Raw genomic sequence first — 25,602 nt, 5'->3', positions numbered from 1 at the left:
TCAATAAAGGAAAGAAGAATTTCATGCATTGCGTCAATACCTATTACATAATTAATTACATCCATTTCAACAAAAACACGTAATGACCTAAGTTAGAGGAAGAAACTCGACAAAGATGAACAAGCCAACCAGAAGATATTCAAAAAGAGGAAAGAAGTTTAATTAGCAAAAAGGGTTCATCTTCGACCATTACCAAAGATCTAAATGCAGGGGGTTCGATACATCTGTGAGAGTTGAGGAACAAAGCGCAAGAGAGAAGGTAAGCTGATGGGCCTAGAAGGTTACCCTAAAAGGTCTCAACCCGCAAGTATACGATTGTCAAGTAATAACCCGGTAAGACCGGGATCGATCCGCGAAGATAGGAAGGTGATATACAGAGTGTTAAGTCCACCGGTCTAGGTGTCACTCACTATCTCAGACTAAAACAAAAGACGATAAATGGGTTTTTGATTGGTTTGAGATCAAGAAATAAATAAAACTAACTAAGCCAAAGGCGAGAGAGATTCGAAATTGGAGTTGCAACAAGAGTGAAGTGAAAGGGATACTTCGATCCACACGATCGATAATGACAATAACTTATTATCTAGATCATGAAAGTTTAGCTAACTTCACCCACATTAACAATTCTAAGCATAATGTGTAAAACTAAGCATAGTCGATCAAAAGTCACTAAGCTTCGACTATCAAACTAATGACACACTATCAAATAAGTTGACAATGAACAAATATGACACTAATAAGTATAATACGTCAAACTAAGCATAACCGATCAAAAGTTACTAAGCATCGGTTATCAAGCTAAGCACGCATTATCAAACTATATGTCAATAGACGATTAAGATCAAGGCTTCTAATTCATAAAATTAGACAAAGTTAATCAAACTATCATTTCACAAACAATAAGTCATTCATCACATATCGAACCATGTTTTACGAGTATCTAAATACAAGAGTTAGCTAGACATGGTGGAACACATAATAAGAGAAGAAAATAAAGAAAGACATGAGTTAAGGTGAAAATCTCCCTATTCCGATGAGGCGTGAGGCTAGGATCGTCGAAAAATATGAATATGTATGTGCTGCCGATCTCCCATAAGCAAAGTTCTGATTTCCCCATAACACAGCAAAGTAGGTGCCCTCTTAGCAAAACTAAAGTTCCCCTTAGCAATAGAGTCTACTTTTTCCTTTAAATCAAACCACAATGAAAGCTTGCTCAAGCTTTCTCTCTCTAAGATTTTTAGCTCAAAAGTTCAATCAAACACAAGGAACATCAACACAAGAGGTTCCCAAGTGAAGCCCTAAGGTTTCCGGCCAAAATAATGGTCGGAAAAGTCAAGAAAAATCGGCCAAAAGATGATGGATTCCAGCAAAAAATCTACTCTTCTCGAGCTACTGTATGCCGGCCTGTGTTGTTGCTAGGCCGTCCTGTGCTCTTTGCGCCTGTGTCCCAAACTACTATGGAGGTGCGAAGCTGCTGTCGCGACCGAGTTGCAGCTCTAATGATTTTCCCGTGCTGCTGCTGTTAGTTGATGCTCAAACCGAGTTGCTGCCGAGAAGCTCTCTGACAAAGCCCGAGTAGCTCTGTTCTTTCTTGTGCTGCGTTCTAGTTGTGCCGGCCAAAGCTAGCCATCCTAGTGTGTTGGCCGGCTAAGCTTGGCCAGCTGCTTCTTCTCCCCCCTTTCTCTCTCTTATTTCAAAACTCCCAACACAAACCATAGCTTTTGATGGAGAAGATGATATCCATTTTTCCAACCTCCCTTCCTTTCTTTTCTTCCAAACTAAAAACCCAGGTCACCTTGACTTTTGACCCAATTAGACTTAGTCAGGAGACTTTGACTTGGACCATTTAAACGGGGGTGCTCATAAAATCTTGAGTTTTTCCTCTTCTTTAGACTCTTGGCCTGTTGCTTATCATTAAGAAATCTAAGGGGGTGCCTATAAGTTTCTCTAATGCACCTTGGTTTCTTTCTTTCATAACTTATCCGAATTCCGATCGGACTTCCGTTTTCGCCGTCGGAATCACCATTGACTCCACTTTTCATCTAACCTCTGAGTTTCACAAAATTACCAAAATAACCCTGGTGCTCTTTTCTTCCGTTCTCTTCCACATGAGATGAAAATGTGAGAAATGTTTCGTTTTATTACGAATTAAACGTCACACTCTAAATAAGGTAGCTACCAAGAAAAATGCATAATTAATTAGAAATAAAACCCGAAATGAACTAACTCATCGAAGTTAAGTGATCCAAATGTGGCATTTTAATGCCACATCAAACATCCCCAAACTTAGAATTTTCTAGTCTTCGAGCAAATAAACAAACCAAAACAATAAAGTAAAATCCTAACTCACTAATTCGGAGGAATCCCGGTTGCATTTAGCGTATGCAACAAGCCGTTAAACTTCTAGGTTACCCCTAGTGGACGAGTGTCGTCTCGTGAGGGTTTCTAGTGAATATACCCACAAAATTCAAGATTCCAAAGATACAAAAAGAGTTCAACATCGATGTAAATATAATGACAACAAATGACACACAAAATTCTAGATTCCAAAGATACAAAAGAGCTCAACATCGATTCCAAAAATTAACTTGATAAAAAATTTCCCCTAATCTTCATCTTTTTTGTCACCTTCACTACCAGAACTTCCTACCATCACAACCTCCCACCGCCACCACTCCGACCACCATTGTGGCCTATTCTATCTCAATCATTGTTGCCCTCTCTTTTAGTCTCTCCGTCTCACTATTAGATATTATAGATGATAGCATGATAAGGTAATGTTTCTCTTGAGAGGAAAAGTTGAAATGAGGCTATAAGTAGACGTGTCCGCCTCTAATATTAGGTTAAACAATATCTGAAACAAGAGGGTAAATTTGAATCAAAACATGTCACTAATTTAATTTGAAAATGTTACAGAATTCTCATTGTATCTCACAAGATGAATTAGATATGAATAAAAAATAAACCAGGATGTCATCGGAAAGGAGCAAGCGGATTTGGAGTTTTAGGTAGCTTCAGAGATCAAACCTCTTTACAAACCTAATCCAACACACCACGAAAGTCTCTTACTATCACAAAAATTCGAAGTGGGTTTGCTTACATCTCCGTGAAAATACTTTGTAATTTCTCTGACATGTAATAAGCCATTGTCTTCATCTTTCTTTAAATCTTTGATGTTCTTCTCTGCATAAGTCAAGAATGTTCTCATCGAATGCGAAAAGTTCCCATTTTGATCATCACTAGATAAATCCTTATGTACTACATGATGTAACCTAATCATTCCATCTGATAAGTTTGATACAGAGTTTGCAAGAACGTCCAAGCCTATAGTAGTCGTCTTCTTCACATCGTACAGTTCGACTGTCAAACTCGAAACATGATCAAGATCCATACGTTTATAATATGCCCCTAAGAGAACAAAAAAGAGAGAACGAGACAGAGAGAGAGAAAAACAAATAGAAAATTAAGATTAGGAGGCAATGTTTGATCAAGTCAATTTTTTGGCTAAAAAGAGAATATGTCCCTAAGTCAATATTTATCGACTAAGTCTTTATGCCCCAAAGATTTTTCTTTATTACGTAAAATCCTGGCCAACAACAAACATCAAACAAACTATTTATGGAGGCAAGATGAAGAACAAAGGCCTTGGCAAGTGGAAGCATTAAAGGGCAAAAAATAAACCGCCTAAAAAATTAACGAAGTCATATTTGGACTATAGTGAATTGCATTGGATCTCGTACCAAGTCAGACATAACATTAATGTGACAAGAAAGGATGAGGCCATGCACCAACGAAAGAAAGACGCGTGCCTCAGATTGATAGAGAAAGTATTACAGTCAATTATCCAAAGATAAACTCAGAAAGCGCAAGATCAGAAGATCAGATGCTTAACGTCAGAAAACCAAAGAAACAAGGAAAGAAACTCGTCGTTTAGAAGCAAAGGCGTTAATGCTCATTGAATGCGGACAAGCTCCGCAAAATCAAGCTTGGCTAAAGCAACCCAGGAGGACCAATCCTGAAGCCGATCTTAAATATTTAATTAACTTGGGCTTCAAGAGTCCTCCAAGGAAGAATAATCTCCTAAAGAATCTATCAACTCGGAAACACAATCTACCGAGAATCCTTGAACAAGCTAAATTCTAGATATCAAAGATACGGGATAACCTTAAGGGAAACTCTAATATCTTCTAACTAGAAATACTAGTTTAAATCCAACATGTTGGATCTCAACCGCCTAAATCTTACCCCTATCAACAGTAGGCCAAAACATCCTATAAAAGGTCATCCACTCGCCTCAAAGAAGGTACAAACTGCACGATTTACTCAATACTCAATTCGTTTAACTACAAGGCCAATCTAACTATTTTGAGCGTCAGAGAGGTTTCCGAGCTCCTTGCAGGGTTCCCCCAGGTTGAAAAGAGTAGGATTGATCGCAGGAGGATCCTGCATCACGGTCTCATCATTTTGACTAATACCGGCTTGAAAATTTTGTACATCAGCAAGTTCTATTCTCCATGGAGAGAAATGGCCAGGGTTGACGATGGGAGCCAAGAATATTTGGTATGATTGATGCAGTCCTTGAGCATGTCTGGCCTATAGTATTTTGCCAGCGTTAGTTGCCTTTGTAGCACCCTTGGTACTGCGTAATATCCTGTAGCGTCTTCGTACATCTCCTTTATTACGTACATTTGCTCGTCTTTTGCTAAACATCTGCACAGAGGGTTCTTCATGGACCTCCTGTATAGGAGCTATCCTATCAGTACATACATTGGTGCACTCTGCTTCATTATTCTTGCTTCATTCGGGTCTGAGGGTAACTCTTCTGTTTTCAGATATTTCATCAAAGGGGTCATCCAGGTCTCCTCTTATGTTGACCGGATGGCCATTACTATTGCTGCCATGTCGATACGCTTTTTTTGTAATGTCTCGAATAATACGCCTGATAATGTCATTTGGCCTTTTATCATCTTTGATAGTGCATCAGCCACCCCACTTTCTTCCCAAGAAATTCTACTAATTTTGAGTTTCACGAACTACTGAATTAATTCTGTTACCTTTCCAACGTACCTGGTGAGGTCAAGTCCCCTAACTTCAAATTTCCCTAGCATCTGATTAACCACGAGTTGTAAATCCATATAGACCTAAACATTTGTCTCTTTTGCGTTCAAGGCCAACCTCAGCACTACCAATAAAACTTCATACTCTGCTTCACTATTGGTCACTAAACTTGTTAATTTCAGTGCTTCATATGTATATTCCCCCTCTTAGACTTGATCAGGACTTCCCCGACTCTGTTTTGGGCCTCGCTTGATGCTTCATCTACGAAGAGTATCCAGCCTAATGATCCAAAAAATGGCCATCAGTTGACTATGGTCAATAAGTCAAGAAAATTTCAAAAGACCAGCGAGTCAAACCGCGTCGAGTCGACAAGGGGGTTGAATCCAAAGGAGGTCTGCCACTCAAATCCGAAACTGGGGTATGATTGTCTGAGGTTCCTTAAGGCCTGCCCTGACTTAAATACAATCAAGTCTCCCCTGAGATTTAAGAAAAGACAAGGGGGTCCGCGTAAGTGGGCTGATAGCTCAATCCCAAAACAAGGGGAGGTAGTAACGTGCGTAATACTTACCGATTCAATCCTGAAATCTTATCAAAGGTCCCAGTCGGTGACGATTTTAAGTATTTATGAAACTTGCGCTTCAAGATTCTTTCAAGGAGGAAAGATCTGCTAAAGAATCTATAAACTCAGAAACGTAATCCATCAAGAATACCTGAACAAGGTATCTCCTAAACATCAAAGCCCAAAAGGAACCCTAATATCTTCAAACTAAGACAAAACAATTTCAATCCAACATGGTGGATTTTAACCGCTTCATCATCACCACCTATCAACAGTTGGTCAAAGCAACCAATAAAAGGGAATCAAAGCATAGATAATGACAATGATCGAAACGAGGGACCAACTCCCTTAATCAAATGAGTAAGTCTCCAAGGTTCACTCATTATTCATTATTTTACTTGCAAGGGAAATCAGACTTTCTTGCGCTTCAGAGAGATTTTCAAGTTCCTTAGAGGTTTCTCCCCTGATTCGTGAGGACCCGATCGAGATTTAAAGCAGTATTTCACCATCCAGACTGATACCAAGAAGACAAATTTAGACATCTGCAAATTGGCGCTAAAAGCTGGGCCGGCTCCAGCTAATCACCATCATTAGGTAACCCGAATCTCAACTCGATTCCTCGAGGAATCACATCCTACTTTATTTTCAAATTTACTTTGAGACTCCGCAATGTCTTCGGAAAGAGATGTAGCTAATAAGGTAGAACACTGAGAGTCGGGGGAGTTAATGGTTGAACGCATAAAAGTTAAACTGCGAGATTAAGAGTACTTGCGGAACTTGCAGACAAGCCCCTCGAAAGCTCGAAAAAGAACTAAAGCGGTTGGGAAGTAGATGGAAAAAATAAGGACTCTCCCACTGATTGTTTTTTCAGCCCCTACTAGCCCTTTTGTACCTCGTTTTAGTTGAAGAAGTTGAGAATCTATGAAGTTGCTCTTCCTATAGGGCTATGAGAGAAGGAGAAAGGTGGAGGACTGTAGTGAAAGCTTGCAGACCTCCCAGGAAAGAACTACCCCGACACTCGAAATTGAAGTGGATGATGCCGAAACAAACCCCGCAACTCTAGAGAGCCGAGGCAATCTTTCAATAAACGATCTGGTCATCTGATAGTAGAGAAAGATATTCTCTATATTTAAAATTAGGAGTTTCTATATTTTGAAATATATTTTATAGTTATTTAATATTAGGAGTTTCCATATTTTAGAGTTTCTAAGTAATTTAAGAGTTTCGATATTTCTATTATTTGTAAATATTGAGTCCTAGTTGAAGTCTTATTAAGATTCCTAATTAGAGTCTAATTTGTCTGGTTTAGCCTATATATATGATTGAGTTCATAGTAGTTAGGATATGAATCTTGAAGTTATTAATAAAGTTTTCTATTAGTATTAAGTTTATCTTTGGCTGGCCTTAAGTAAGACCTGAAGGTTCTTATCAATTGGTATCAAAGCAGACGCTCCTATCATTCGCTTTCGCATTACTTTTATCTTCGTTAGAGAACATCGTTTATGGTACAAATTCGAAAAGAAAAAAAAAAGAATGGAGAAGCAATTAGGTAAATTGGCGAAGAAGATGACTGAGATGACAGTAAATTAATCATTATTAATTGAGAAGATTGGTCAATTGGTCGAACATAGAGAGATTGTGTCTCAAAGAGGTGATGATTTTAAAGGTGAAAAGTTATATTTTACACGGCTTAACGGATCAGATGTGGAAGGATGGATTTCTCAAGCTGAACAATATTTTGAGTTCTAGGACACTGCACAAGACCAAAAGATTCAATTTGCAATCAGTTACTTGGATGAAAAAGCATTGCGATGGTGTCATCGAGCTAAAAGAGGTAACTATTTTCGTTCATATGAAGAGTTTTAGCGAAGCGGTTGTAGGTCACTTCGGGAGCACGGTGTATGAAGATGCAAAGGATGCACTAGTAAAATTACGACAACATGGTCCTACTATGAATATCAAGAAGAGTTTGAGCGTCATTCAAACATGGTTTAGGAGTCCGGGAAAGGTAAGGAGAAGACAAAGAAAAACAGACAAAGCAGAGGAGAAGAAAGCTCGTAGAGAGAACATAAAAATCTCAGAGGAAGACGACATCGCTGCCATCCTGATGAATATACAAAAAGAAGGAAATTCACATTAAAGAAAATGTTCCTAGACCTTCTCCTCGATCAAACTGTTTGATGAACATCAATCCACTAAAGGAGACAAAACTGATCATATATGGAGGATACTCCAAACAAGTAGCATCTAATAAGAGTAGCTACTCTGAGAAGGGTAGTTGTACAGTAAGAAGGGTGTCTCTGAAGTTATCTCCAAAGGACTATTGTCCATATAAAATACTGGAAAGAATCGGTCCAGTAACGTATCGTTTGGAATTGCCAGAGGGAACTAAAATTCATCATGTTTTTCATGTTAATTTCCATTTTGAAGAAGGCACTTATCTTCAATATTGCGATTGATGATGAAATACCAATTATCGAAGATGAGGGAGACCCGGTGTTAACTATGATCGAGAGCATCCTTGAGGGCAAGGATGCTGTCAAGGGAGGAGGAATGATAGAGAAAGATATTCTCTATATTTAAAATCAGGAGTTTCTATATTTTGAAAGATATTCTATTGTTATTTAATATTAGGAGTTTCTACATTGTAGAGTTTCTAAGTAATTTAATAGTTTCTATATTTCTAAATATTGAGTCCTAGTTGAAGTCTAATTAGGAGTCTTAGTTGGAGTCTAATTTGTCTGGTTGTAGCCTATATATATGGCTGAGTTCATAGTAGTTAGGATATGGATCTTCAAGTTATTAATAAAGTTTTCTATTAGTATTACGTTTACCTTTGGCTGGCCTTAAGTAAGACCTGAAGTTTCTTATCATCATCCATCAACTAAGTGAACTCACTAGAATGTATGAAGAAAAGATCACACCAATGAGGGTAGAAATAGTACCACCCCACTAAGGTCTGAGGTACTTGAAGCGTAAAGTCCTAGGTTCAACATCGTACAGGGAAATAGAGAGTCGTTGGTTAGTACTGGCAAAGGTTCTAAAACGAGATGGTCCTAATACCTCACAATAACTCTGACAATATCCTCCTAGCCTTTAAAAAAGACTATGGCAGGAGTGCATACCTATAGAAATAGCAAAAGACGAAACTTCAACCTTGAGGGAATTTATCGAGAGAATCCAAATCGGTGGTAAAACAGAAGAGACATACAGAAAGATAAAAGAAATCGCCAAGCACCCAATGGAAAAGGAGCCACCAAGAAGAAGGAAAAAAGAAGAAGATTGACGTGCTCACGAGTAGATTCAGTTTCTACACCCCTTTGACCAGAAAGAGAGGTGATATCATGGAAATCTTGGTAAAAAAACAATAAAATTCAGTTGCCAAAGTCGAACCAAGATAAAAAGGATTTCGGATCGAAGGACATGAATGCATGGTGTACTTTACACTGAGAATATAGGCGTAAAACTGAGGATTGCAGACACTTGAAAACCTCGTAGAGGACTTGGTAAAAAAGGGAAAGCTAGACAAGTGTGTTAAGCAAGAATACGGGGCTCAATCATCCGGAGTGCAAAGTGAAGAAGTCCGTTGGAAAATGAGGAGAGGGTTCCGGGCTTGACACAAAAACCCACTTCAATTCTACAAAAAAAATATGCAGGAAAAGATAAAGGGCCCGACGAGGACTCCGATCCCAAAACAGTGGAAACTATCAACACCATAGTTGGGGCCCAGCAGCAGATGAAGCACAAAGAACGCTCACTAGAGATATGTGAACGAATCTAAGGGACCACCCCCATGTATATAAAATCTGAAGTTGAGGCTCCTCCAATCATCTTCACAGATGACGACCTGCTCGGAATAATCACCCCGCACAACGATCGTCTGGTAATTACTACTGCAACAGCAAACTAGAGTCTAAAGCGAATCATGGTCGACACAGGCAGCTCTGCCGACGTAAAAAACAAGGCTTGTTCCCAACCGCTGGGCGTGAACCCAAATTATTTAAAACCGTAGAACACATACCTAGCAAGAATTTAGTGAGAGAAAAGTACTCATGGATGGAATAATCGCATTACCTGTGGTGATTGGAGAAGGAAGGGCTAATCGGGTAATCATGGTGGAATTAATCATAGTTGAAAAACTCACAACCAGCATCGTCATCCTAGGAAGATGTTTTATGCAAGATTCTGGAGGCACCGCCTTCATCTCTCATTTAATGATAAAGTTCCAATCCACGGAACAAACCTGATAAGAACCATCAAGGGTAATCAAATCCTACCCCGAGATTGCTATTTGATCTCAACCCAAAATTGCAAGAAGCCGGAGGAAAAGCCTAAAGAGGCTGACTTATCTGACATGCATGAATAAAATCCCAACAAACACAGTAAGAATGGAGAAAGGATTAGTAGAGCGGGATGCAAGGCGCTAAACAAAATATGATCAACGATGTAGACCCAGATTAAACAAATAGCATGGTAAGCTATGCCAGGTAGTCACGGGTCTCTAATTAAGTCTTGCGGAGGTAGGCCCCCAATTCAAAAAGCCCTAGTGGTTTGATCGGAAAGTGTTTTCAGTCATTCAGGCAATCCCAAGAGACTAAGACCGGATAGCCATACTATAACCTGACAACCAAAATTATAATAAGGCCGGATAGCCCAAGCCATAACAAAACAACAAGAATTGAACTAAGCCCTGAACAAACATGCAACAACTAAGCCCTACTTCGCCGTCACCTACTAATCCTGATACCAAAGCTACGACCAAGCGTAAGGAGGAGTCCTGCGCGAAACTTGCATTAAAGAGGAGTCGTATGCGACACTCAGAATAAGGAGGAGTTCGATGGGAAACTCAGAATAATGAGGAGTCCAATGCGAAACTCAGAATAAGGAGGAGTCCTATGCGAAACTCAAACAAGGAGGAGTCATATTCAAACCTCAAAAAAGGATAACTCTTATTCGAAACTTAAGAAATCTTGTTTACGCAAACATTGAAACTATTCAATGTATTAAGCCTTGAAAATAGGCAATATCTTAAGCCCTGCGGCAGGCAAAACATAAAAAATAAAGACCTCGTTAGTCGAGCTCAAACAAAGTCCTGTTATCCAGGTGAACAATCAATGAACCCCTAGTAGCTGATGCACCCGAAAGGTTGCACACCCAAGCGGAGGTATTAAGTAGTAACCCGGCAAAGCTGGGGTAGATCCAAGGATAGGTTGGTAACTCAGATATCGAAGGGTCTGATCCACCGATTTAGATATCAAAGGCTAACTTAGACAAAAAAAAACATAAACAAATAAAGTAAAGAGGGGGGTTTTAATTAGGCATTGAAAAAAAAAGAAATAGAAGAGAAATAAGTAAACTTGAACTATTAACTAAAGATTCTTGGGAGGCTAGGGTTTTATTCTAAATAGGAGAAAGGTTAAGGATTCGGGAATCCATCGAGATATATTTGCGTAGATGCTTGTTTGGGTCGATTCTCAAGTTTGAGTCTTCTCGTCTATAAATTAGATGCTCTAAGTGCTAGATATACCTAATGGTCATAACTAGTCAAAGGGTCATCATATTCCATTAACATCGAGTCTAGATCGGAAAGATCGATTAACACGTAACTATATGACATATGCTTGACATAAGACATTAAAAAAGTTTAACCGATTAACCTAACATGATAGAGATATCAAACATACTAATCTAATCAAACAAACACATACATAAACATATCAAGATTTCATCTCGAGCAATGGAAGCCCGGACAACAATAACGAAACCCTTGCACAGAGCTCTTGAGAATTACTAATCATTCTCCAAATGAGTTTACTTAGGAAGGCTTGGTTGTCTATATGAGGGGAACGGAAACCTAGACCTCCCAGTTTGCGTGGCTTGCAAATGGTAGAACAGTTTATGGTGTGGATGGTTTTGGTTTTTCCCCACCAGAAAGACCGTTGCATGGTCTCTATGCGATCGCTTATGCCTTTTGGGATTGCAAAGCATTGCATTTGGTTTCGGGGAATAACTGCTACTATAGAAGAGATAACTACAGAGCGACCAGCTTGAGAGAGAAGATTTGTTTGCCACTTCGAAAATTTGTTTTGGATTTGATTGAGGAGGGATGAAAACACTTGTTTCTTACTTTTATTAATGAAGAGACGAGTGCTTAGATATTTGTCAAGAGCGAAAGATTGTTGGAATTTTAAGCTTCTAATGATTATCCTCCTGGGAGTTTTTGGAGAAGAAAATAATAGATTTTGCATAGTTGATCATCTGGCCAGAGGCAACACTGAAGTCTTTAAGGATTATTTTAAGGTTATGAATGTTGTCCAGAGTGTTGCGACCGAAGATGATACAATCATCCGCAAAGAGGATGTGCTTCATGGTAGTATTAGAATTGGGGATTGGGAAGCCCTCAAACTGGTATGGGTGACTGGAGCTTTCAAGCATACGACTGAAACCTTCCATCGCGATAGCAAAAGAAAGGGAGAGAGAGGATCGCCTTGGCGGATACCACGACTGACTTCAAAAGTAACACTAGACCGACCATTTAGCAGAGTGCCCATGGAAGAAGTTTTCAGACACTCGCTGATGAATTGAATCCATTTAACAGAGAAACCCATCTTGGACATGATGGTGGTAAGATAGTTCCATTCAATGCGATCGAAAGCTTTAGACATGTCCAGTTTGAGGCCAAAGAAGCTTTTGGATCTGTGGGTCTTTTTGTACGAGTGTACGATTTCTTGGCTAATGAATATTGCCTGTCATTTGCCTCCCGGGAACATACGCTGCTTGCAATGGAGAAATTAAAGTTGGGAGAGTATCTTTGAGTCGATTTTGGTAATGATCTTGTAGGTAGTATTAAAAAGACTGATAGGACGGAAGTCCGCAGGTGTTTGAGGGGTTTTGGTTTTAGGGATGAGACAAATGTAGGTGTGGTTAGGGGGGGGGGAGACAGGCCGAGTTAAAGAAATTTAGAACCATGCTACCTATATCGACTTCCATTGTGTCCCAATTGGATTGGTAGAAAAAAAGGCGGGTAACCATCAGGCCCTGTAGCCGCATCAGCTTTGAGAGAGAAAACCGCCTTCCTAATTTCTTCCTCAGAGGGGTTATTAGAGAGGACTGAGTTTTGAGATATTGGAGATGTGATGAGAAAAAATGCTAGCAATTCCGGCCTCATCATTGGTCAAAGTACCATCCTCTTTTTTGAGACCCATTACTTGGCAATTTCAGAAGTACTTGTAAAAAAAAAAAATTAAGAACGATAAAAGATAATCTTTATGTAAATTCATGATTTTGTGATAATCGCCTTCTGTGCGTAAGCGTCAATATTTACACAAAAAATTTGTGTAGTGTAAGATGCACAACGTTAAATGCGAAATGCATCCAACATGTTTTATATACAAATGAGAAATATATTGCACACAACGAAGTTTATGTTACGTACAGTGGAGTTTTTGTTACATCTAACAGAGTTTTTTTTTGTCGACAGATATACAACAGAGTTTGTGCATCAAAACTGATCATGAAGCAAAAGTGTACTAACATATGAGTCTTTCACCATTCTCAAGTCGACCTTTTGCCACATTCAACCTATCATTGTTAACCCACATCTTTTGGACTTTTTTAACACATTCAACCTAAACCCACATTTTTTTCCCTGTTGGCCCTATTTAACACTTGTTTGCTCCGTTGTGTGTCAAGTGCTAAGCACTGCTTAGCTTATGGCTTGCTAAAATCTGTATTAAGTAGCTTTATTAAGGATAAAATAACTTCTTTTCAGCAGTTACTGACATGATCTTCAATTTTTACAGGCGTAGGGCGGGATCCTTATGCTGGATTTTCCTTTTTGTTTGTATAAATCTTTTAGATTTAATATTATCCATGTTGGAGTAAAACAGAGAGACAGGGACAAGGATGGTGGTTTGGATAACGGTTTCTTCATCATCAATCTCCATAACACTAAAAGGATTCTTCTCAAATTAAAGATGATGGATCCGTCATAACAATTTCTTGATCACCAACTTCTTGATCACCATGATTGAGTGTCTACTTGGTTCAATCTTCTTCATTAGTATAATTATGTTCGCGACCTTTAGGGTCTCTGTATTTGTGACCTTTAGAATCTTTTCATTTTATTATTGCAATCTGTACTCCTTTCCCTTCATGTTGTCGTTACTGTTGTGAGTTTCATGTTGTTATTTACTTCAGTAAATCCATGTAGTACTAAAAGGAGTCAAAACAATCAAAACCATGTAACTTGTTGGATCGTATTTCTTCTTTGAATGAAATTCTGGTTTATCTCAAAAAAATAAGTTCCTAGATTTGCAGTCTGCCCCCTAATTAGGTCAATAGTAGCGGTTGTTATTTCTGTTTACTTCATTGTATTTGCACTATTGCCTTTTGACCCTGAATAAAGTAACTTTTCCTAAAAATAAAAAATAAATCCCCTCCAATGCTTCAATAACACAAGCACCACCAACAAAAAAATCAGAAGAAAAAACCTAATTCTAAGAAGTGGTAGTGGTTCAGGGAACCGGGGGACATTTTTATGTCCCCCAATGTCCGTGTTATTGGTTGGGGACATCTCAAATGTCCCCAGGTGTCTGTGTTATTCATTTAGGACATTTAAAATATTTCAAAATGTTTGTGTTATTCGTTTAAGACATTTGTAATGTCTCTCAATGTCTGTGTCATTCATTTGAGACATTTTAAATGTCTCTATTATTTGTTAGAGACACAAAATCATAGATGTGGACGGGTAGAAAGTCACACGGTTAGAGAGAATGTTAGGTGGGCACTAGCAACTAGGCTTCGATCCTTCAAATAGACAGGTTGACGGGCAGAAGGTCGGGTCTGGTAGTCGGGTAGATGGGTAGACGAACGTTCGAGTAGAGAACAACGTCTGGGTAGGAAGCGGGTACCAGAGACCTGTTGACCTGCACAAGAGAAACAAAATCGTGAAGTCAAAGGGGGCACCGGAGATGGTGTCGGCCAAGGACCCTCCGACGTTCAAGTCAGTAACTTAGTTCGATAAAGTAAATGAATAAACCGAAAGTAGAGTTACTAATGATAGTGGAGTCGTTGTAGTGTCGGAGGTGGCGCGACTCGTAGAGTGGCCAGAGCTAGGTTTCACGGAAAGGTGAGTCGGATAGCTTCTGGCCAGACTGTGGACGGTAGAGTAGGCTTCTGGTTAGGCAGAGTATACTTCTGGTCACGGCAGAGTAGACTTCTGATGACGGTAGAGCAGACTTCTGGTGATGGCAGAGTAGGCTTCTGGTCACAGTAGGGTAGACTTCCGATGATGGTAGAGCAGACTCCTGGTGATGGCAGAGTATGCTTCCGGTCTTGGTAGAGTAGACTTAACGAGATAGAAGAGGAACAGAGAGTCTCTAGTAAGATCTGGTGAGATATCGTAGACACTTATGGTCGGAACTCTCTCCTTCGACTAACCTAGATAAGAGGTTACCGGAGTAGATGGATTCTAGCCGGAGCTTTAGTAGAGGGTAAGTGGGGAGATCGGAGTAACTCCTTTCTGGAATGCCAAGTAGAGAATGAGTAGTTTTCGAGTGAGAGTCAGATGTCCCTTCCAAGGGTGTGACTTCCTCTCTTTATAGAGTTTAGAGGAAAATAACCACCCTTGGGCGTGGGTTTGTTAGATCCGCAATAGTAGGATCCCACTAGAGTGTCTTCGTAGTCGTTGATCTCTTCATAAGGCATCGTAGCCCTACGATGCATGCCACCTTAGTCTGCTTGTTCCCATTAGAAGTGGTCTACTATTCCTTTAAAGTAGCACAAGATTCGGTCTTCTACCATTACCCCAACGTATAGCGAAATGCTAGGAATTAAGATGACTCGTTCCTTAACTGCTAACCACGTGGTGGCGTGACCATACTGAGTTTGAGTGAGTTGACACGTCAGACTAGGCTTGTCATTCTGGAAGAGAGGGTTGGGGTGAGCACGCCGGACCGACTGGGCTTGCTAGGCGTGTTGGGCTTGCTAGTGAGGAACTGGCGATGGGCTTCCTTGCCGGCTAGCTGGGTTGCTAGAAGGACACTCCTCATGTTGCATAGAGGCGGGCGTAGAAGGAAGGCCTAACACGAATTTCGCCTCTATTAAGCCCAATGCCGTTTTTGACAAATACAGTTTGTCCCCACTCTCTGAGTTAGCATGTGGCTTGCTTAGAGAGTAGTAATATCTCAAAATAGAAGGGGTTGGCTCGGAAGCTTACTTTGTCGCCTTGGCGGTATGCGTGGGATGTCGAAACAAATTCGAAGGGCCACGAGATGTACTCTGTTATCGTGTCTTGTATGTAAGTCGCAAGGACGCCTGGTCAGTGTTTTGCTGCGTTAAACGACAGTTGCGCTCGAATCAAGGAGACTCGTACTTCAGAGAAAGCGACAAACGTTAGAGTATCGAAGCATGCTCGTGGTTTGGCGCGGAAAGGGAGATGTTCCCGTCGATCGAGGTGAGGGGGGTAATGAGGACATGCGCAAGCGAGAATGTCCACGCAGGGTACGGCGTCCTTCCCTGCACAGGTGCGGCAGGGCAGGAACGCCCTGCCTAGGACGCGGCAGGGCAAAACGTTCTGCCATGCCGCAGCAGGGCATGGGCGTTCTGCCCTGGCCGACCCTGCTGGGTGGGGCATTCTGCCCTGCCCGGTCCTGATGGGCGGGGCATTCTGCCCTGCCCGGACCTGATTGGCGGGGCATTCTGCCCTGCCCGGACCTGATGGGCGAGGCGGCTATTTATTTATTTATTTTTATTTATTTATTTATTTATTTTATATATATATATATATATATATACACATGTATGTTTTTGTTTAAAAAATAGGTTTATATATATGTGCGTGATCGTACCCGCGCGTATATAGTAATTTCAGAGGTTACCTTGGCGAGAGATTGGCTTCTCGTTTCTTCGTCCGGATTGTCAGATGAACAAACTCTAGTGGTGCCGTGAATTGTGTTTGCCTTAATTTTCTTTGCAATAACTAATCATGGACCATTTTGTACGGATGGGGACGCGTCGTGTGGCGATGTGACTGGCGAGATGATGTGGTCCGTTGTTTTTGCCTCCCCACCCCTATATAAGGGGGTCTTGGACCCTCATTCTTTGTCTTTGGTTTTAGGGATTGGAGAGAGAAAGTTTGGAGCAAACTTTGGAGGAATGAGAAATTTGGAGAAGTTTGAGCTTTTTGAAGGTAAGTCTAGAATTTTCTCTTCTAATCTTCGTGTTCTTCATTCGTTCTTCGTAGTTTTCTCAAATTTCAATCTTTCATTGCAAAGAATCGAAGTTAATTTATATGTTTCTGTGTTTTGATCTTGTTGTAGTAGTAGGGTTCCACCAAATTATGGTTGCCTTACTTGCCATGTTAGTGTAGTGAACATTATACTTGCTTCATAGGATTTCTAGTATGCCTGTTTTGCCATGTTAGCGTAGTGAACTTTTACACTTGCTTCGTGGAAATTCTAGTATGCCTTAGTTGTAGTGAACCTTAGCATTTGAATCGTAGAAATTTTCGCATGCCCCAGTTGTAGCTGACCTTAGCATTTGCATCGTAGAAATTCTAGCATGCCTTAGTTGTAGTGAACCTTGGCATTTGCATCGTAGAAATTCTAGCATGCTTCAGTTGTAGCTAACCTTAACATTTGCATCGTAGAAATTCTAGCATGCCTTAGTTGTAGTGAACTTTGGCATTTGCATCGTAGAAATTCTAGCATGCTTCAGTGTAGCTAACCTTTACATTTGCATCGTAGAAATTCTAGCATGCCTTAGTTGTGGTGAACCTTGGCATTTGCATCGTAAAATTTTTAGCATGCTTCAATTGTAGCTAACCTTAGCATTTGCATCGTAGAAATTCTAGCATGCCTCAATTGTAGCTTACCTTAGCGTTTGCATCGTAGAAATTCTAGCATGCCTCAGTTGTAGCTAACCTTAGCATTTGCATCGTAGAAATTTTAGCATGTCTTAGTTGTAGTGAACCTTGGCATTTGCATTGTAGAAACTCTAGCATGCCTCAGTTGTAGCTAACCTTAACATTTGCAATGAAGAAATTCTAGCATGCCTTAGTTGTAGTGAACCTTGGCATTTGCACCGTAGGAATTCTGGCATGCCTTAGTGGGCTAACGATCGCGGGTGGCTGCGCTTGGTACGCGAGTCTAGAGTGGCCAAGCATGGTAGGATTTGCTTAGTTTTGGCATCGTGTCTGACTAAGGTTGGCCGTGCATGGTAGGCCTGGTTCGAGTATTTTCTAACCCAAGAATGCTAATTGTAGGATGAGTGGACAGACGTACCCGGTGGCCCTTATTGGCAGCGTCCCTTCGGCACAAAGTGACGGTAGCTCGAGTGCTCCCTCCGAGCGGCCAGAGTTATCCAAAAACTCTACGTCCACTATGAGCGATGAATATTTAAACGGAGTATTTAGGGAGAAACATGGCATACCAGTCGACGTTGAGCTTCGGGCGCCTGGCCCGTTAGAGTTGGTGGACAGTGACGTGCCGGGTTGGGTAGCTTTTTACGAGCATAACTTTGAAAGCGGCCTAGAGCTCCCTATCCCGTTTACAGTCTACGATGTCCTTAAGGAGTTCAAGATAGTTCGTTCGTAATTGACCCCCAACGCTTGGGGACTCCTACTTGGTCTTCAAAGGTTGGGGGATGATGCTCGAGTAAGCAGAGTATTTCATTGTAACGACGTAGCTGCTTATTACCTTCTGAAGTTAGACAAGTGGCGCTACCAATACCGCGTACGTACTGGTAGGGAGGCTGTGATTTTGGGTCTGCCTGCTGCCGAGAAGGGGTGGAAGCGTCGGAATTTTTTCGCTAGGGGCCCTAGTTTGTTTAGTCATTGTGATATTTCGTGGCTGCGTCCGGGTTAGAGGTATTCTGGTAAGTTGCGTTTTTTTGGTCCCGCCGATGTTGCAGTCGTACGGTTTTGTTGTTATATTTCCTTTACCTCACTTTGTTCGTGTTTGTAGATTCTCGTCGCGGTAATCGTTGCTAGCTTGACGATCGCTCTGCCAGACTGCGACTCGCCTGTTGTTTCCTAGTTCCTGTGGACGAGAGGACTTGGAAGAGGTTTTAGATCCCTAGCGTGCCTACTAGTAGAGTCTTTGACGTTTCTTTTTCCTTTACTTATCTAGTTGGTCTGACACTTCCTACTGTACCATGTTGATCAGACGTTTTGATTTTGCAGAACCGGAGATGTCGGCGAAGAGGCAGAAGAAGGCTTTTGTCATACATCCACTTGCTCCGCGCGTAGTGAGGTCGGCACCGGGGGTTGGATCTTCTTCCCATCGACGTACGCCCGCTGATACCGTTCTTCCCGATGCTCCTACAACTACTGTTCCTCTGGTACCTACGTCTGCGGCGCTTTCAGCAGGTAGCACCAATGTAGTGCACTTCGAGGTTCCTTCGTCGTCGTCGATATTCGGGGATGACTCATAGGTGCCCCAAGTGCTTTCCCGCGTAGCGGGGAGCGGGGACGACACTCGTGTTTTCGAGATGGGAGCTGTCCAGGCGTTGGATTGGATCGAGGCTCGTGCATACTAGGTTGGCGTTTGTACTTTCATTTTTCTTAGTACGATGCAATTTCACTTTCCATTAACGAAGTGTCCGAATGACAGGCGGCTGCGTGTGCCAACCTCACCAAGGGCCTGATAGCCGAGAAGGATAGGCAACTTACAGAGTGGGCGGAGAAACACGTGGCTCAGCAGTCTCGCTACGATGCACTGGCCGAGAACATGGCGGAGTTGGAGTTGCAACACGGTAAATGTTCCGCTGACTCCGAGGAGTATGCACAGCGATCGACAATGTTGGCACGGGACCAGGTCTTTGACGAGTATAACAAAGGGGAGCACCTCACGTGGGACGTAGTTGGAGAACTCGGGCGTTGGGAAAAGTTCAAGAAGGAGGCGGGGATTACCGACGAAGAGGAGCCTAGTGACGTTGCTTGAGTCTTGGCAGCGCAGGACTAGGCAGATGTCTTTGAGTTGCCTCATTTTGTCAGCCTAGAAAGCTTGGTGGGAACTCTTTATGCGTTTGACTCCTTTAGTTTGTATTAATTCTGGTTTATAATATATCACTGTGTTTTGGTTGCCCGTGGGGCGTGTTAGACTTTTGGCAGAGTGAATCCCGCGTTGCTTGAACTGCTTTGGTAGTGTTGACAATGATAATTTAGTAATTGCTCTTTATTTGCTAATTTGGTATTTTACAGGTCTTTAGTACATAACATGCTTATATAAAATGTAATAGGTGCTTGGCAGAGTCAACTGGAGAATGGCGTGCCAAAATTACAATACCATGTCTTGTGCCCCGTTGTTTGGGGGTAAAGAGAGTGGCGCGTCAGGATAACCCAAGTCGTTGGGACTGACTTGCTTTTTCTTTGTTGTTTATCTTGCGCCTCGTTGAGTGGAGGGTAAGTAGAATCGTTTCGCGTCATCTGTTCGTCTTGGCTTGGGCAGAGGTGTGCAGGTTAGGAGGGAGGAGGCGTTGTCAAGGCAGAGGTGTCGATTTGCCAGCTTGAGCCGTCTTTGCGGAGGCATCGTTTGGGCAGAGGTGTCGATTTGCCAATGTGAGATGTCTCTTGTCCCCCCAACCTAAGTGTAGAGTTAGTTCACTCTGGACTTAGGTTGTTACTTTGGTCGACGTCGTAGGATGTGAGAAACGTGTCCTTTCTCCAGCTTGTCCAAGTCCGCCATTAGGTAGTTGATCCTGCATACTGAGATGTGGGGTGGTCGATGGCATTGCCATCGACCTTCCGATGCCCGAGTTTAGTAAAGTTCTGAGATGACAGTGAAGAACGGACGAAGGAGGTAATGGTATGTGTTACTCTCCCCCAGGTTAAGCATTGACTAGGACTTATCTGCAATGAGGTACTATTCTGGTTGACATCGTAGGATGGGAGAAGGTTGTCCTCTCTCTGGCTTGTATGTGTCTAGCACCAGATAGCTGGTCCTGCATGCAAAAAGGAGAGGTGGTCGATGGCATAGCCATCGACCCTTCGACGCTCAAGTTAGTAAGTTTTTGAGACAACAAAGAAAATACATAAAAAGAGGTGAGATCATGTGTTACTCCTTTTCAGGCTAAGCACTGAGGTAGGCTTGTTCCAGCCTTAGGTTGTTATCTTGGTTGACGTCGTAGGGCAGAAGGTGGTGTCTTGTTTCCAGCTTGTTTAAATCTACCCAGTTGATAGCCAACCTGCATGCCAAAAGGAGAGATGGTCGATGGCATTGCCATCGACCCTCCGACGCCCAAGTCAGCAATGATCTGAGGAGAAATGAAAGGATGGACAGAGGAGGTGAGGGCATGTGATACTTCCTGCCAGAGGATTAGAAATGGTCAGTAATGGTATGTCCTGCAACGGGAAATGTACATCCTTACAGGGATGGACAGGAGCAGTCGAGGTGTCGATTTAACCTGTCAGAGGATTAATAAGAAGCGTAGTCGGTGGCTTTGCCACCGACTCTCTGATGCTTAAGTCAGTGCAAAAGTTTATGAATGTAATAAGTAAAGTAAAGAGATAGAGTTTAGAAATGGTACAACTTTAGTTAAGTTGCGTTCCAACTGTTGTTAATGTTGAGCCCATCTTTGGCTTGGAGCTTGTATGCTCCCTGGCCAACCACTTTGGTGATTAGGTAAGGACCTTCCCAGTTGGATGCTAGCTTGCCTGCTCCAGCCTCTCTGGTATTCTGAAAAACCTTGCGGAGCACCCAGTCACCTACTTTGAAGGCTCGAGCCCTGATGTTCCTGTTGTAGTGACGGGCTACCTTTTGTTGGTATGGCGCATTTCTGATCACCACCATGTCTCGGAGTTCGTCGACAGTGTCGAGGTTATGGTCTTCGGTTGTCCATTGGCAGCGTATGAATGGTACCCCACCTTCTGCTAGTAAGACCGCTTCAAAACCGTAGGCTAAGGGAGAAAGGAGTCTCACCAGTCGGTGTTCTAGCAGTAGTGCGATATGACCAGATAACTCCTGGTAGCTCGTCTGCCCAAGCCCCTTTAGCCTTTTTAAGCCTTTTCTTCATAGTTTTTATGATGGTTTTATTAGACGATTCTGCTTGGCCGTTGGATTTGGGGGTAGCGTGGGTTAGAAAAACGAAGCTTGATCTCCCATTCCTTGCAGAAGTCCTGAAACTCGAAGCTAATGAACTGAGAACCGTTGTCTGTAACGATTTTCTTGGGCACTCCGAACCTGCAAATGACATTTTTCCAAATAAAATTTTTTACCTCGCGATCTCTGATTTGGTGGAATGCCTTAGCCTCGATCAACTTGGTGAAGTAATCCGTCACGACTAGCATGTAGACTCGCTGCCCTGGAGCAATGGGCAACTTTTGTACGACGTCCATATCCCACTTTATGAATGGCCATGGTCAGAGTATGGAGTTGAGTTTCTCTAGAGGCAATGGGAGGAGTTGGCAAACCTCTGACGTCTATCGCAACTTTTGACATGACTTATGCAATCCGCTCGCTTGGTACGCCAGTAGTAGCCAGCTGTGAGGACTCGACTTGCTAGACCATGACCCGCTGAGTGATTTCCACACTCCCCTTCATGAAGCTCAGCTAGCACGTATTTGGCTTCCTCTGGAGTGACACATTTGAGATAGGGTCTAGAGTAGGACCTTTTGAGTAACTGACCTTCCAACATAGTGAACCAAGCTGCCTTTGCCCTTAGTCTGCGTGCTTCATTCTTGTCTTCTAGTATTTGGTCGGTTGTAAGGTAGCTTATTATGGGTGTTATCCAGTTGTGGATGGAGTCTACAGTTGTTACTTCAAGTGTGGAGCTCTTCCATGTAGCCAGCCATTGGAGGATGACCAGTGGAATCGACTGCTCTAACATGGGTGGGATTGACGAGCCTAGACTGGCTAAGGCGTCGGCGTGTCCGTTCTCCAGTCTGGGTACCTGTGTTATATCAGCTTCTTTGAAGTCAGCTAGCATTTCTTTTACCTTGGCTAGGTAAGCGGTCATCCTGGCGTCTGTGGCTTGGTATGCCCCTTGCGTCTAGTTGACTATCAGTTGGGAGTCAGACTTTATCTCTATCCTTCGGATGCCCATGTCTTTGGCAAGAGCGAGTCCAACGATCAAGGATTCGTACTCTGCTTCATTATTTGTAGCTTTGAATTCACATCTAACGACCCATTGAATTTGGTCTCCCTCAGGGGATTGGAGAACCATGCCTAGTCCAACTCCATTCATGTTGTTGGAGCTGTCGACCGACAAGGTCCATTTCAGCTTTTTCTGCTCTGCAAGACACAACAACTCCTTCTCGGCTTGAATTAGGGTACCAGGTGTAAAGTCGGCTATAAAGTCAGCCAACACTTGAGACTTAATTGCAGTACAAGGTTGGTAGGATATATCATGCTCGCTTAGTTCGACTGCCCACTTGGTTAGTCTACCAGATAGTTCTGGTTTGTGAAGTACATTTTTTAATAGAAATGTGGTAACTACAATCATCGGGTGGCACTGGAAGTAAGGTCTTAGCTTCCTGGCAGCCATAACTAAGGCCAGGGCAAGCTTTTCTAGTTTGCTATAACGTGTCTCTGCATCGAGCAAAAACTTGCTAACATAATAGACGGGTAGTTGCTTACCTTGTTCTTCTCGTACTAGTACTGCACTTACTGCCGTTTCGGAGACTGCTAGGTAGACATATAAGTTTTTGCCTTTGAGGCTTAGACAGTAAGGGTGGAGAGGTTAGGTATTCTTTCAACTGCTGGAGTGCTTCTTCACAAGCGGGAGTCCATGTGAATTCTTTGGACTTTCGCAGAACGGATAAGAAATGGTGGCATTTTTCTGAAGAACGTGAGATAAAACGGCTAAGTGCTGCCACTCGACCAGCTAGCTTCTGCACATCCTTGATGCATGTGGGAGAAGGGATGTTCATCACAGAGTGGATCTGGTCTGGGTTGGCCTCCACTCCTCTGTGAGTTACCATATAGCCTAGGAACTTTCCTGAAGAAACACCGAAGGAACACTTAGTAGGATTAAGTTTCATATTATACCTTTCTAGTACGTCGAATGCCTGCTCGAGATGTTTGAGATGTTCGTCGGCCACTAGAAACTTGACTAGCATGTCGTCGATGTAGACTTCCATGGTGTCCCCCAGCATGCCAGCAAACATTTTGTTCACCAATCTCTGGTAAGTTGCCCAAGCGTTCTTCAACCCGAATGACATGACCTTGTAAAAGAAGATGCCTCTTTCTGTGATGAAGGCAGTCTTCTCCTGGTCTGCCAAAGGTATCAGTATCTGGTTGTACCCAGAGAATGCGTCCATAAAACTGAGTAGTTGGTGGCCTGCAGTGGCATCGACCAGCATGTCGATGTGGGGTAGCGGGAATGAATCCTTGGGGCAGTTGACTTCTCGGACAGAACCTGCTTCGATCAGCTTCTGGACTCCTCATTTATCACTCTATTGCGTTCTGGAGCAAACTTTCTACGCTTCTGTCTTATTAGGGGATGGCTAGGATCTACCTGTAATTTGTGTACCATTACCTCGGGCTCGATTCCTGGCATGTCAGCATGAGACCAGGCGAAGCAATCATGATGGGATGTAAGGAACTCGATTAACTTGCTCCGCAGCGTAGGACTGAGTTTGGAGCCAATCTGCACTTTATGATCCAGGAAGTCCGGGTGGATTTGGACTTCATCTAGCTCTTCCATGCTTGGGCAGTCTGGATCGGTGCGACCGAGTTTCCCCTTCTGTAATTGATACAAGGCTGATTTTGACGCTTTCATTGCGTTTTTGTAGCAATATCTCGAAGTACTCTGCTCTCCCGTACACCCCAGGGAGTTCGGAACCTGAGCACTTGGTGGAAAGTGGACGGTACTGCCCTCATGTTGTGGATCCATGGCCTCCCAAGTATGATGTTGTAGGCAGAAGAGCAGTCTAGTACAACGAACACAGTGTTGAGGTTGATTCCTCCTGCGTAGACGGGAAAGGTGACTTCCCCTAATGTGTGCTTTTGCTCTCCACTGAACCCTACCATGATAGTAGACCGTCGGCAGATGCAAGATTTGTCTAAGCCCATACATTGCAAAGCATTCAAGAAAAGAACGGTAGTAGACGAACCATTATCGATTAAAATACGCTTAACTAAAACATTTGCGATATTAGGAGAGATGACAAGAGCGTCATGATGAGGGTTGACGAGCCCTGTGGCTTCATTGTCTACGAAGCTTATTGTCTTGTTTGTGTAGGAGTGAGGAGTGTCTTCTGTGGAGTGGGCTAGAGGGTTGGCTGCAACTCTAGCACTCTTCTTGCCGGCAAAGTGGCTGACTCCACTCACTTCTGAACCTCCTGAGATTACCAGACACGTCTTTGTAGGAATTGGCTGCTCTGGTTCCTTGATTGGGGTGTCTTTATGAGCCAAGGTATGCTTCCCTTTGTTAGTCAACAAGTCGGTAAGGTGACCTCTTTTTAGCAACTCTGTAACTTCTAGCCTAAGGGTTATGCAATCTGCAGTGTTGTGGCCGTGATCTCCATGGAACTCGCACCACTTAGTAGTGTCCCTCTTCTCGCTAGGAGTCTTTGTCTTTCCTGGCCATCTTACTGTACTTCCCATGCCCTTCATAACTGCTACTAGTTCGACTGCTTCAATGGTTAGGTTGTACTCTGGAATTCTGGTGCCCTTCATAACTGCTACTAGTTCGACTGCTTCAATGGTTAGGTTGTACTCTGGAATTCTGGTGCGAATGGGTCCTTGAGGCTTCTCCGTTGGGCGACCTGATGGAGGGTCATGTGGCCTTCTGTTCTCCCTAGGGGCGCTACGTCTGGAAGTTGGGTAGGGCTCCCCTGGTCTACTATCTGTTCTCCGATCTCGCTACTAGTTCGACTGCTTCAATGGTTAGGTTGTACTCTGGAATTCTGGTGCGAATGGGTCCTTGAGGCTTCTCCGTTGGGCGACCTGATGGAGGGTCATGTGGCCTTCTGTTCTCCCTAGGGGGGCTACGTCTGGAAGTTGGGTAGGGCTCCCCTGGTCTGCTATCTGTTCTCCGATCTG

The 25,602-nt window shown here is 42.7% G+C and overlaps 3 protein-coding genes across 3 annotated transcripts; all 3 read right to left on the bottom strand.

Moving 5' to 3' along the window:
- Window positions 1-22,000: 22,000 nt before the first annotated feature.
- Window positions 22,001-22,573, bottom strand: LOC147557159 (uncharacterized). Its single transcript, XM_086658768.1, has one exon. The coding sequence runs from the start codon at window positions 22,571-22,573 to the stop codon at window positions 22,001-22,003; it is 573 nt and encodes a 190-aa protein (XP_086514894.1).
- A 33-nt stretch (window positions 22,574-22,606) lies between these two features.
- On the bottom strand, window positions 22,607-23,101 carry LOC147557158 (uncharacterized). Its single transcript, XM_086658767.1, has one exon. The coding sequence runs from the start codon at window positions 23,099-23,101 to the stop codon at window positions 22,607-22,609; it is 495 nt and encodes a 164-aa protein (XP_086514893.1).
- A 1,232-nt stretch (window positions 23,102-24,333) lies between these two features.
- On the bottom strand, window positions 24,334-25,236 carry LOC147557157 (uncharacterized). Its single transcript, XM_086658766.1, has one exon. It carries the CDS (start codon window positions 25,234-25,236, stop codon window positions 24,334-24,336), a length of 903 nt encoding a protein of 300 aa, XP_086514892.1.
- Window positions 25,237-25,602: the final 366 nt, after the last annotated feature.

Source organism: Eschscholzia californica, unplaced genomic scaffold (assembly GCF_041429995.1).
Source record: "Eschscholzia californica isolate CP2 unplaced genomic scaffold, dmEscCali1.0.p SCAF_2, whole genome shotgun sequence".
Classification (NCBI taxonomy): domain Eukaryota; kingdom Viridiplantae; phylum Streptophyta; class Magnoliopsida; order Ranunculales; family Papaveraceae; genus Eschscholzia; species Eschscholzia californica.
Note: the sequence above shows the minus strand (reverse complement) of the source record. Positions and strands in the feature narration are given on the sequence as shown.